At 42.0% G+C, this 13,757-nt stretch overlaps 1 protein-coding gene across 1 annotated transcript; it reads left to right on the top strand.

Annotated features, from left to right (window-relative positions):
* The first annotated feature begins 652 nt into the window (after nucleotides 1-652).
* Nucleotides 653-12,266, top strand: LOC126936851 (zinc finger protein 669-like). The gene is made up of 4 exons (XM_050759647.1): nucleotides 653-944; nucleotides 5,095-5,221; nucleotides 5,417-5,471; nucleotides 5,917-12,266. Exons 1-4 carry the CDS (start codon nucleotides 942-944, stop codon nucleotides 6,857-6,859), a joined length of 1,128 nt encoding a protein of 375 aa, XP_050615604.1. The 5' UTR covers nucleotides 653-941; the 3' UTR covers nucleotides 6,860-12,266.
* The last annotated feature ends 1,491 nt before the right edge of the window (nucleotides 12,267-13,757 follow it).

The following is a 13,757-nucleotide window of genomic DNA, read 5'->3' as shown; positions in this document are numbered from 1 at the left end:
TTTTACTTGAGTGCTGATTTCACCTTGGGGCACCGAGCATTTATCTCCAACAAAACCAAGCTGTGCTCTGAACACCTTGGGCAACTGTCATCAGGACATCCTGAGGCTGTGTCACGCACAAGCATCCTGAACCCTGGCAAAATAAACTTTCTAAATACTCTTATCCCCAAATGCTCAAGGAGACAGATTTGAATAATCATAAAACTCCGAGGTTGCACTCCAGCCTGGGCGACAGAGCAAGACTCTGTTTCATAAAAATAAAATAAAATAAAATAAAATAAAATAAAATAAAATAAAATAAAATAAATAAGATAAGATAAGATAAAACTAAAATCAAATCTCCTGTCTCCCGCACAGCCGACTCTGCGTGAATTACTCCTTCTCTATTGCTATTCCCCCCGTCTTGAGAAACCGGCTCTGTCTAGGTAGCGGGCAAGGTGAACCCACTGGGCAGTTACAGAATTGTTATTATATTGCTTGCAATTTTATATCTATATTATGCACAAATAGCTATAACCTTGTATACAAGGTTAAATGCGAATGTCCTCCTTGCGTGGTCAGATCCCAGCGCAGGAAGGACGCACCCCCTACAAACCGCTAGGCCAAAACGGTCATTCTGGCCTCATCCAGCCTCACGTGAGATCGCAATCTCCTGTCACTCTGGGCCTGAGGGGGCGGGGCCTGAAGCCCCATACAATCAGGGGCGCTGGGGTGGGGGCCGTTCAATAAGGCGCGCCGCCGGAAAGGAGAGAGCGGCTTCCGGGATCTGGCTGGCGGGCGCTTTGTCTCGCCTTCGCCACAGTAGGGTCTTTCTGTGAGTCTCCGCTGCTACTTCTTGGCTCTGGGAGGCCCGGGTGGCTCTGCAGCAGCCTCTGCCACCCTGTGACCTGCGGGTGTTGGGACATCCCTAGCTGACGCCGGGACACCCGGGAAGCCGAGGAATGGTGAGTGGACTGCGCCTGGCTTCCCGAAGTGGGGAAGAGGGCTGGGTGAAACCTGCTGGAACCAGCCATCGGCAGCGGAACCTGCGGACCGAGTCGCCGCGGCGCAGCCGGGCCTCAGTCCCCTTCTGCGCAGGGCCGGGCGGCGCGGACAGCGGGACCCCTGCGTCCTGTCTGTACCTGTGGGCGCCACTTCCGCCGGCGGGAACCCTCTAGGGAAGCCCGCGCCTCCCCCACCCAGGTAGTGCGGTGACCACGAGAGGGTGATCCGGGAGAGCCCTGACGGTGAGCGGAGTTCCAGCGTGGGAGGAGCTGTGGTTCATGGAGCTTCCAGTCCCACCTTTCTCCCCCTAAAATTAACCTGAGGCTTTGTTAAAACCTTAAACGGTGTGTTTGAGCAAACAGCGATTCATAAACCGGGTACCGCAGTCATGGTTTATGGTTTGGGGTCCACAGGAGGGGCGTAAATGAGAGACTTTGATAAGGTTAATGAGGAAGCAAACCATACATATATATATACACACATATATACATGTATACATATATATACATATATGCATATATATACACACATATACATGTACATATATTTTTTTCTTTCTTTCTTTTTTTCTTTTTTTTTGAGACGGAGTCTCGCCCTGTCGCCAGGCTGGAGTGCAGTGGTACAGTCTCAGCTCACTGCAACCTCTGACTCCCGGGTTCAAGCGATTCTCCTGCCTCAGTCTCCCAAGTAGCTGGGCTTCTAGGCGTCACCACCACGTTCAGCTAATTTTTGTATGTTTAGTAGATACAGGTTTCCCCATGTTGGCTAGGTTGGTTTCGAACTCCTGACCTTAATTGATCGCCCACCTCGGCCTCCTAAAGCACTGGGATTACAGGCATGAGCCACCTTGGCCAAAATATTTTTCTGTTTCCAAACATTTTACATGAGAGGAAAGTAGAGAATAAATAATCCGACACGCTACTGTAAAAAAATCTTTGTGTCTCTCTTCTTTTCATCTTTCCTAAGTGTACATGTTACCAAAGTGTCTTTAGGTTGAGGTCCCCCTATGAAAACTTTACAGGGTGTTGTGTCCTCAGCCACGCTCCTGTCTTTTCCTAGTCCTGGCATTTTAGAACTGTCTGGGGATGACCCAGGATACCCACAGTGGCCATGTCTATTGGAGGGTCTAGTGAGTATCAGCCCCGGGGTCATCTCATCGCCAAGGACAGCCTGAGGTAGGGGGTAGAGTCTCTCAGGGGAGCAGCTGATGCTCTTGGCCTTAGAGGAATCTCCTGGTATAGTTTCATCTAAAATGGTGACCCCTTAGGGTCATTAAAATTTTAGGACATTAACATTAATGGACAATACAATGTAATGTCATGAAAGGTCATTAAAATTATTCCTCCAGCCCGAGTTTTTATTCCTTGGAGACACATCGATGGTTTGTCAATTGGATGCTGATATTGAGAGGAAAAGGCAGAAATGATTTCTGCTCTCTAGTTTGTCTCAGACTTGTGAAGAGAGAAAAACTGTCCCAAAGGACAAGGAAAACCCACCCCAGAGAGGATGTGCAAGAACCTGAATATTAAAATGCACTTAAGGCCCACAGGAGGACAAAGAGCAGTGCCAGTGCCTCCTAGGTGGTCACTGAGTACTTTACTGAACAGGATGGGTGTCCCGAGGGATGGAATGGCCTGCCGTGACACTTAGAAAGGTCTGTGTTGGAGTCAGCACTGCCTATCCCTGAGTTTGTTACCTTGAAAAGGCTTGTCCGCTTATTTGAGTTTCAGGTTTTCACGGACTGTAAGATACATTTTGTCAGTACAACTTGAAAGATAAAAATACTATTTCCAAAGAGGCAAGGTAAAATGATGTATTTCATTTGTTAAAAATTCGTATTTATTTCTTCCCCAGAGTGAGTGTAGTAAGTTTTAAAGGTCTGTTCTTTTTAAGGGTAATTTCAAATGGAATTGTAGGACTTAGCTTTGTAAATGCTACCGGTGAAATAAAAGTGTGATAGATAAATCAATGATTTACAAAGATTCACCAAAATGTCAGTTCCCCTCTTGTAGCTTGGTGAAGAATTTATGACAGTGGACACATCTGTATCCTCTTATCTGGATATCTGAGTGTTTTTTTTTTGTTGTTGTTGTTTGTTTTTAGGAGACGCAGTCTTGCTCTGTAGCCCAGCTGGAGTGCAGTGGCGCCGTCCCTGCTTACTGCAACCTCTGCCTCCCGGGTTCAAGTGATTCTCCTGTGTCAGCCTCCGGAGTAACTGGGGTTATAGGCACCCACCACCACACCCAGCTAATTTTCGTATTTTTAGTAAACACGGGGTTTTAGGCCTGGCGCGGTAGCTCATGCCTGTAATCCCAGCCCTTTGGGAGGCCAAAGTGGGCGAATCACGAGGTCAGGAGTTCCAGAGCAGCCTGGCCCACATGGTGAAACTCTGTCTCTACTAAAAATACAAAAAAATTAGCTGAGCGTGGTGGCAGGCACCTGTAATCCCAGCTACTCGGGAGGCTGAGGCAAGAAAATTGCTTGAGCCCAGGAGGTTGAGGTTGCAGTGAGCCAAGATCTTACCACTGCACCCCAGCCCAAGGGACAATGTGAGACTCCATCTCAAAAAACAAACAAACAAACAACAAAAAGACAGGGTTTTGCCATGTTGGGCAGGCTGGTCTCAACCTCCTGACCTCAAGTGATCGCCCGCCTCAGCCTCTCAAGGTGCTGGGATTACAGGTGTGAGCCACCATGCCCGGCCCACTCTATTTTCTTTTTATTCTCTAAATTTTAATATGTTTGAGTTTGTCTGTTCCTTTAACACTTTTTTCTTACATAAAAAAAATTCTGACTAATCCTTCGCAAAAAAAAAATCTTCCTGTGACTTCTGAAAGTGTTCTGGTTTTATTTTTCATATTTGAATATATAATAAGTTGATTATTGTTCATGGAATAGAGAAGAATGCAATGCATTTTCCCAAGTAGATGCCAACCTGGTTTGCCTCATATTTTAAAGTGCATGTGATTTCTTTTTCTATTCTACAGTGCCTACTCTATCATTCCTCAACTTTCCATATAAATGCTGGGTCATTAACACTTTTTTTTCCCCTTGGTCTGCTTGCTCATCTCTCTGCTAATATTGTGCTGTCCTGAATATTTTTGTTTGAAAATCTTAGAAGTATGTTAGACAAGCCATCACTCTTTTTTTAGATGACTAAAAATCATTAGAGAGTTGTCATTTTTACTATGCATGAAAGAGTAGTTTTTCTTGCCTAAAACCACCTGATTTGGGAATTTATGTGTTTTCATAGGAATAGTATCTGGAAGTGGTGACATTCATGTCATTTTAAAAAACATGTGTCGTATTTCCTTTTATTCTTTTCTGCCTTGACATTGTGCAATAGAAATTTGAAAAATTGTTGTATTAGTATTGTTAAATATCAATTATTGTTTTATTTGCTACTCAATTAAATTTAATAAGCCTATTCTCTCTTGGTGTAATCACATGGAATGGGCTCACCTCCCCCGTTAACAAGTGACAGCACATGTAAAATATTGTCTACCAGGGAAACTTATTGAACACTTAGTGTTCAGACTGTGTTTTTGTGTCTGGTTCCCTAAGCACCACTGCAGTGACACAAAATAATAGGCCTTCAGAAGAAGAAGTTTTGGCAAATATATTGCATAAGCCATTTAGATGCAGTGAGTCATTCTTATTACTTGGGTTGGTGGAATCCCTTTCAAAATGTAAGTTCCTAATACAAACAAAGATTGAACTTTGTGGGCAGGCATTTTTAAGAATAAGTAGTCTCAGGACTGATAATATTAACTTACTTATGCACATCAGGTAGGACTTTAGTATGACAGATACTAGAAATGTACAGAGTGAAGTTAAAAGGTAACTCCTGGCAGCACATCTTACTCCCTGGATTCTCTAATGAGATGGGTGTTTCTACTTTGCTGTTGCCGTTTTGAATAGTTCAATTCTAGCATTAGTACTGCTGTGTGGGAGGGAGAATGTGTGAACAGAGTAAGAGTTGTGACAATCAAGTCATAGAATAAATGCTTGGAAATTTTAGAATCATGTAAACAGCTTATGAATTGAGTATAGATTTCCAGTGCTCTCAGTCTCACTCATCCTTCTATCCACATGTGTGGAATGTTCTAGGACTCCATGGCTTTTGAGGATGTGGCTGTGAACTTTACCCAGCAGGAATGGGCTTTGCTAGATTCTTCTCAGAAGAATCTCTACAGAGAAGTGATGCAGGAAACCTGCAGGAACCTGGCTTCTGTAGGTAAGAATGACAACACATTTCACGTAATTACAGAAGTATTTCCCTATCATCAGTGCTATTTGTGATTTGGAATGGGGCAAGGGAATGATTTGGTGAATAAATCAGGCATGGGCACTGTGTACAATGAGCATGAAATGCAGTAATGTTTCTATAGTTTGAAATAATTCATGATAATTTTGTGGGTCTGCATTTTAGGAAACAAACGGAACGACCAGAATATTGAAGATCACTTCAAAAAACCTGGGAAAGATACAAGATAATTTGCACTGAGAAGAGGAAATAAAGTCCTCTGAAGGAATCTTAGCATGTCATAAACTTAAAAACAAGCAATCAAAGCAAATAAGAGTCACTTGAAATTCATTTCTTTTTAGAAAAATTTCACCGAAAATGTAACGTACTTCAGTGTAGCAGTCAGTGTTTGGAAAACAGTTTACTTGAAAATAGTACTACAAAATTGCATACATGAATGTTACCATTTTGGTCATAATCATGCAGGTGGTAGCTGTGTTTTCAGTAGTAGCCCATTTACTTGCAAGTAATTCAGTCGTGGCACAAAAACAACAACAACAAAAAAATACAAAAATCAATTTTCCCTGGTATTGGTAGCAGTGTGTAAGTCGAAGACCTATGAATAAGTAGAAAGTTATTAAACCAACCAATAGTAATGTGCTTGTCATTTTTTTTTTTTTTTTTTTTTACCGAAATCATATGGTACAGAGACTGCGTGAAAGCAAAGAAGGTAGTCAGTATGGACAAGTTGTCAGCCACATTCCAAATCTTGATCTGAATGAGAACATTTCTACTGGATTAAAACAACGTGTATGCAGTATTTGTGGAAAAGTCTTTGTACGTCATTCCCTCCTTAATAGGCACATCCTAGCTCACTCAGGATACAAACCATATGGAGAGAAGCAATATAAATGTGAACAGTGTGGGAAACTTTTCATTTCTGTTCCGGGTGTTAGAAGACACATGATAATGCACAGTGGAAATCCAGCTTATAAATGTACGATATGTGGGAAAGCTTTTCATTTTCTCAATTCAGTTGAAAGACATCAGAGACCTCATACAGGAGAAAAACCCTATAAATATAAACAATGTGGTAAAACGTTCACTGTTTCCGGTTCTTGTCTAATACATGAAAGAACTCACACTGGAGAGAAACTCTATGAATGTAAGGAATGTGGGAAAACACTCAGATTTTCTTGTTCTTTTAAGACGCATGAAAGGACTCACACTGGAGAAAGATGTACCAAGTGTGATAAAGCCTTCAGCTGTTCCACTTCCCTTCATGACCATGGAAGCATTCATACTGGAGAGAGACCCTATGAATGTAAACAATGTGGCAAAGGCTTTAGTCGTTTGAGTTCCCTTTGTAACCCTAGAAGTACTCATACTGGAGAGAAACCCTATAAATGTAAACAATGTGACCAAGCCTTCAGTCACCTCAGTTCCCTTCACTTCCACGAAAGAATTCATACTGGAGAAAAACCCTATGAATGTAAGAGATGCGGTAAAGCCTACACTCGTTCCAGTCACCTTATTCACCATGAAAGAAGTCATGATATAGAGGTTGGGTGTAGTGATTCAGCCTATAATCCCAGCACTTTGGGAGGCCAAGGTGTATGTATTGCTTGAGCCCAGGAGTTCATAACCAGCCTGGATTAAAACAATGTGAAACAACCTGGGCATCATGGTGAAACCCTGTCTCTACAAAAAATAAAATAATGCCAGGTGCGGTGGCCCACGCCAGCTACTTGGGAGGCTGAGGCAGGAGAATGACGTGAACCCGGGAGGCGGAGCTTGCAGGGAGCCAAGATCGCAGCACTGTGCTCCAGCTTGGGCGACAGAGGCAGACTCCGTCTCAAAACAAAAACAAAGAAAATAATTAGCTGGGCATAGTGGCACATTTCAGTTGTCTTAGTTCTTTTTCAAGGACATAAAAAGCCACGGGGGGTTGGGGGGAAGTCCTGTGCATGCGGATCACGAGGTCAGGAGATCGAGACCATCCTGGCCAACATGGTGAAACCTCGTCTCTACTAAAAATACAAATAGTACCTGGGTGTGGTAGCATATGCTTGTAATCCCAGCTACTTAGGAGGCTGAGGCAGGAGAATCACTTGAACCCAGGAGGCGGAGGTTGCAGGGAGCCAAGATTGTGCCACTGCACTCCAGCCTGGAGACAGAGTGAGACTCCATCTCAAAAATAAATAAATAAAGTCCCTTGAATGTAAGAAATGTGATAAAACATTTACTGTTTCCCATTCCTTCATAAACATGAAAGAGTTCACACTGTAGAGAAACCTTAAGAATGTAGGAAGTGTGGTCAAGCCTTCAGATTTTCCTGTTTGTGAAGATTTGGGAGGGCTCAGAGTGGAGAAAAGCCTTTTGAATTTAAATTTGTGGTAAGGCCTTCAGTTGTGTTAGTTCCATTTGAAGAAATCAGCTCATTCCTGAGAAAAACCCTATGAATGTCCAGAATATTTGAGTGTTTCATTTCTCTCATACCTACTCAAGGACATATGAAAATGCCCACTGTCGCTGGCTGACCTTGTAAATACAAGAACGTACACAAGATTAAAACTCTAACAGTTTAGAAACTGCAAGAATATTTTCATTTCATTTCATTTCATTTCATTTCATTTCATTTCATTTCATTTCATTTCAAGAATATTTAACATTTACTTGAAAAGTCATGTGAAAACTCCCACTGGAAAGAAGTTCTATAAGTGAAGCTTTTTTAATTTGGAAAGCCTGATACAAATTAATTATCGTGCAGTGCTTGAAAAAAATGTATGAAGTGTTACACAAGTTACAAGTATATTGTTTTTATCAGTAGCTCATTCTTAAAGAGTCTTGAGTATGCATTTCACCTTGTTTTGCAGGGAAACCTTGAGGAGAGGGTTCTGTAAGTGCTTTAAGCAGTAGTACTTGAATTTCATAGATAATGATGTTTTCTTCAGTTTGTTGGTGGAATTTTTATCTATTCATTTGATAATGTGCTGGATTCATGCTTGAATTTGGATGTTTTTCCAATACGTAGGTAAGCTTAATTTTTTTATTTCATTATTGTTTCCTTTTGAGATGGAGTCTCACTCTGTTGCGCAGGCTGGAGTGTAGTGGTGCGATCTCGGCTCACCGCAACCTCCGCCCCCTGGGTTTAAGCGATTCTCCTGCCTCAGCCTCCCGAGTAGCTGGGACTACAGGCGCCCGCCACTACATCCAGCTAATTCTTTGTATTTTTAGTAGAGACAGGGTTTCACCATGTTGGCTAGGCTGATCTTGAACTCCTGACCTCATGATTTGCCCACCTCGGCCTCCCAAAGTGCTGGGATTACAGGCACGAGCCACCGCGCCCGGCCAGGTAAGTTTCATTTGTATGTATTCTCCTGTGATTAATGGACCAGTGAATAATGATTGTGAATTCTTGGGATTGTCTTACTAGACTCATTTGGCACATTTTGATTATCCCTTGTCCATTATACACATTCCACCTATTTTTATTAAAGGAAAAACTACTCTTGATGTAAAGATATTTATTTTTTCTAATAATGTGTTGGTATTAATTCCTAAGTACGTACAGTTTACCCGGGAGACGGAGCTTGCAGTGAGCCGAGATCACACCACTGCACTCTAGCCAGGGTGATAGAGCGAGATTCTGTATCCAAAAAAAAAAAAAAAAAAAAAAAAAAAAAAAAAAAAAAAAAAACAACATCCTCACTTTTTTAAAGCTATACCACTCTCTGCTCCCAAGTTAATCCCTGTTTGGGCCTGTGGGAGCTTACATCCTCCTCCTCTATGTAATTAATAACTGATGTCTGACTTATCTATTTAGTAATAGATGTTATGTGTTTAATGGTGCCAGTAAACGTAGGGTGCTAATTCCTTCCTCACCAGTGAGGTGCATGAGACGCTATTGAAGCAACTGGCAACACGAATGGAATGGACCAGCCCTCATGCAGGACACCTGCTCAACTTGACCTACCTGCTGTCGGCTGACTGTTCTGTAACACATCAGCAGTCACCTGGGTCAGAACCGTGAGCTGATGATGGGCCGTCCCTTTGGTCTGCACAGTGTTTTGTGGTCCTCAGGTGTTGTCATCTTCTCCCACACTAAAATGCTCTCATCTCCTAGACATCAATGTTTAACTGCACCCCAGCATGACCTTTGGCTTGTGCTGAGCAGGCAGCTTTGAGGCGCTGGCTTATGAATGCACAAAAGCACAGCACATAAGCTAACACTTCAGTCCTAATTAGCAAGAATCAAGCTGTATCTCTGTAGTCCCTGCATCTGCTCTGGTCACCATCTCTGTATGCTGAGGGCAGCCATGTGAACATTATTAATTATTATACACTCCAAGACAATAGTTATTATGTAGGCAGAAGTAGTGTCCTTTTTTGTTTCTTGTGCTGCTGCTCCCCTTGCTGCTGTACCATACAGCCTCCTGATGAGGTGTACATCTATGGTGCCTCATGGTTCAGGCACTGCTGAGTAAAGAAAATGGGAAGAAATAGTTTGATATTAGCCCCTACCGAAGCATATGAAGAAGCGTCTCGGCTGCTTTCATTGAAAAATTCTTGGCCAGTGTGTGGGCTTTTCTTATCACTGCTGCTTATCAGCATGTCAAAAGTCTCATCTTCGGACTGCAAGTCTTGATGGCCTTAGACGTAATGGCCTTACTGCATGTGGAGCTAACCCCAGGAAGATGGAGTGACAGTCTCTGGAGGATTAGGTGGTCTCCTCCAATGTGGGTTGATGGGCTTCTGAACTCTTTCCTTTAACCATGCAGAGTCTACACTGCCAGTGATCATGTGCCACAACTCTATAGATGTAGAAACTCAAAATGTTCAAAATATTCTGAAATAGTTTCCATTGAAAGGAAATAGAAAAGCAGTCTGGTGCCACGCTCTGGTTAAGAGAACTAGTAGATGGCTCACAAGAACACTCTGTCGCTACTGTCTGTGCCTCTGTCACAGCAAATATCCTGATCCTTCAGTTTTAAGGGTGCAGGGCCATTTTCCTCCCTTTCTTACTGGTAGTTCTCAAGATAACTGTATGGTATGCTGGGAAGGCAATATCCTGATAAGCAAGTGACATTGGTCAGAACAGCCCAGGCTCTGTTATAGGCCCTGCTCGAAACAGAATTGCCTTTAACGCTTGTGTCCAGCAAACCACATCCTGGGAGAAAACCCAATGTGGGCTGCTTTCTGGGGTCCCTCAGTTGTAGTGCAAGTGAAGCATTTATAGTCAAAACTCCACCCATCTGCCCTAGGTAGCCTTCCTGATCTTGTGGTAGTGGTTCATATTGAATCCTAGACTTCTGTTGTCTTTTGTTTGCTATTTGTAAGTAATAAATTCACTTCATGGAAATTACGTATGAATATGTTTGGCCTCATTGTACTCAGAAAAGTTGGTAGCCATTGCACAGTGATCCCGCTTCATAACTGGTGAAAACACCTATGGCCCCCTTGTGCCACAGAAAGAAGGTTAATTCAGCCAAACATAAACTTCATGTTCGAAAAACCCTGTAGCACAATTATTACCATGTGGGAGGCCTTTAACAATGATGATGCTGATTTGAAAAACTCTGAAGGAAGAAATTTACCCAAATGGGTTCGGTACATGGGAGTCCCTCCTAACTTAAAGAAACCCTTACTCCCCTCCACCTAAAAAGAGTGGAGAGGCCGGGCGCGGTGGCTCAGGCCTGTAATCCGAGCACTTTGGGAGGCTGAGGTGGGCAGATCACAAGGTCAGGGGTTCAAGACCATCCTAACTAACATGGGAAAGCCACATCTCTACTAAAAATACAAAAATTAGCTGGGCGTGGTGGCAGACACCTATAATCCCAGCTACTTGGGAGGCTGAGGCAGGAGAATCACTTGAACCTGGGAGGCGGAGGTTGCAGTGAGTCGAGACCATGCCACTGCACTCCAGCCTGGGTGACAGGGCAAGACTCCGTCTCAGGAAAAAAAAAAAAAAAAAAAAAGTGGATAAGAACTGAAACAGGTTTAAAATTTCACCTAATTGGAAATGCAAAGTTTACAAAAATAATACTTAAAATAAAAGGTTAAATGAGTGCTCATTGAATTTTATGCCTCTACAAAATAGGTTGTGAGTTAACTTCCACATTTATTGAAAGCCACCAAAGTTGGGAAGCCTCCATGTCTGAAATTCCCATGTGGCTCAAGTAAGAATTGTAGCTGGGAATACCCCAATGTTTATATACGGTATCCCCTATGATATTATGAGGAATTACTGTACATAAATCAGGTTGTCTTCCTTTAACTCTGAAAATCATATTATCTTGCCTAAATTCTCCATAATGCATCGCTCTGCAGTATCATATAGTGGACATGGCTTTCCTCACCAATGAACACTAAAATTAAGTGTGTGCGACTCACCTATGTTCTTATCAAAATGGAAATCCCCGAATCCCACCAGTTAGAATAACATGAGAGAATGTCAGATTTTTGGAATATATACGTTTTCTGTAAGATTATTAGGTATTGATTCCATTTTATCAATAGATATCAATATACTTAGATTACCTATTTCTCCTGTGTTTTAGTATTAATAGATTGTGTCTTTTAATTCATCCAGTTGGTCTAAGTTACCAAGTATGTGGGTTATGGAGATTGTAATATTCTTTATGATTTTATCATCCATGGGCTCTCTAATATAAAGGCCTCTTTAATTCTTAAATTATTAGGTTGGTGCAAAAGTAATTGTAGTTTTGGACCATGAATTTTAAATTTGTATAACTAGGCTGCAACACATCTTTATTAAGCAAAATAGAACTCATTACAATGGGCTGGGCACAGTGGCTGATGCCTGTAATCCCAGCCCTTTGGGAGTCTGAAACAGGCGGATCAGGAGGTCAGGAGTTTGAGACCAGCCTGACCAACATGGTGAAATCCCGTCTCTACTAAGAAGACAAAAATTAGCAGGGAGTGGTGGCATGTGCCTGTAATCCCAGCTACTCAAGAGGCTGAGGCAGGAGAATCTCTTGAACCCAGGAGGCAGAGGTTGCGGTGAGCCAAGATTGCACCTTTACACTCTGGCCTGGGCGACAGAGTGTGACTCTCTAAAAAAAAAAAAAAAAAGAAAGAAAGAAAGAAAAGAAACCATTACAATGAACACATTTTTGCCAATGAGAAATAAACTTGTTTATTCTGTGTTTTCAGGGTTGGATGAACTCTTGGAAAGCATTTTCTGCATCCTGCTGGTTGTGTACTTGTTTTCCCTGTAAAAAGTTGTCAAGATGCTTAAAGAAGTGGTAGTTGGTTGGCGAGAGGTCAGATGAATATGGCAGATGAGGCAAAACTTCATAGCCCAGTTTATCCAACTTTTGAAGCCCTGGTTGTATGACATGTGATCAGGTGTTGTGGAGATCTGGGCCCTTCCTGTTGACCAGTGCCGGCTCCAGGTGCTGCAGTTTTCCGTGCATCTCTTTGATGAGCTTGGTATACATCTCAGATGTAATAATTTCACCAGGATTCAAAAACTGTAGTGGATCAGAAGACCGGCAGCTGACCACCAAACAGTGACCATGACCTTTTATTGGTGCAAGTTTGACGTCGGGAAGTGGTTTGGAGCTTCTTCTGAGTCCAGCCACTGAGTTGGCTGTTGTATGAAATCCACTTTTCGTGGCATGTCACAATCTGATCAAGAAATGGTTCATTGTTGTTTCATAGAATAAGAGAAGATGACACCCTAAAAGGATGTTTTTAAAAATATTTGGTCAACTCAGGAGGCACCCACTTATCAAGATTTTTCAACTTTCCAATTGGCTTCAAATGCCGGATGACCATAGAATGGTCTACATTCAGTTCTTCGACAACTTCTCATGTAGCTGTGAGAGGATGGAATTCAGTGGTTGTTCTCAATTGGTCGTTATCAACTTTTGATGACTGCCCACTTCGCTCCTCATCTTCAAGGCTCTCGCCTCCTTTGCAAAACTTCTTGAACCACTGCGAGGTACATTAATTAGCAGTTCCTGGGCCAAATGCGTTGATGTTGTGAGTTGTCTTCCCTGCTTTAGGACCCATTTTGAACTCGAATAAGAAAGTCGCTTGAATTTGCTTTTGGTCTGACATCATTTCCATAGTCTAAAATAAATAAGTAATAAGTCATTAGCAAAAAAAAAAAAAAAAAAAAAAAAAAAAAAAAAGGCAAGAAATGCCCATTAGAATGATGAATCACATAACCACATTTATTTAAGAGGGTATTCCAGAATCAAACAGCAAATTCTAAGAATGCAAAACTGCCATTACTTTTGTACTCATCTTAGAGTGATTTGTATGATTTCTTTTTTTCTTTGTTAGCCTGGCTTGATAGTTACCAATTTTGTTGATCTTTATGAAGAAACAGCTATTGTTCTATTGAGTTCTTCTGTTGATTTTCTGTGTTCAGTGCCATTGACTTGTCATCTTGTTTTTATTTCTTTTGAGTGAATTTGGCTTATATTGTTCTTTTTTCTTTTTCTTTTTTTTTTGAGACTTAGTCTCGCTCTGTTGCCCAAGTGACCTCGCTCTG

Source organism: Macaca thibetana, chromosome 15 (assembly GCF_024542745.1).
Source record: "Macaca thibetana thibetana isolate TM-01 chromosome 15, ASM2454274v1, whole genome shotgun sequence".
Taxonomy (NCBI): Eukaryota; Metazoa; Chordata; class Mammalia; order Primates; family Cercopithecidae; genus Macaca; species Macaca thibetana.
This window is presented reverse-complemented; position numbering and strand designations above follow the sequence as displayed.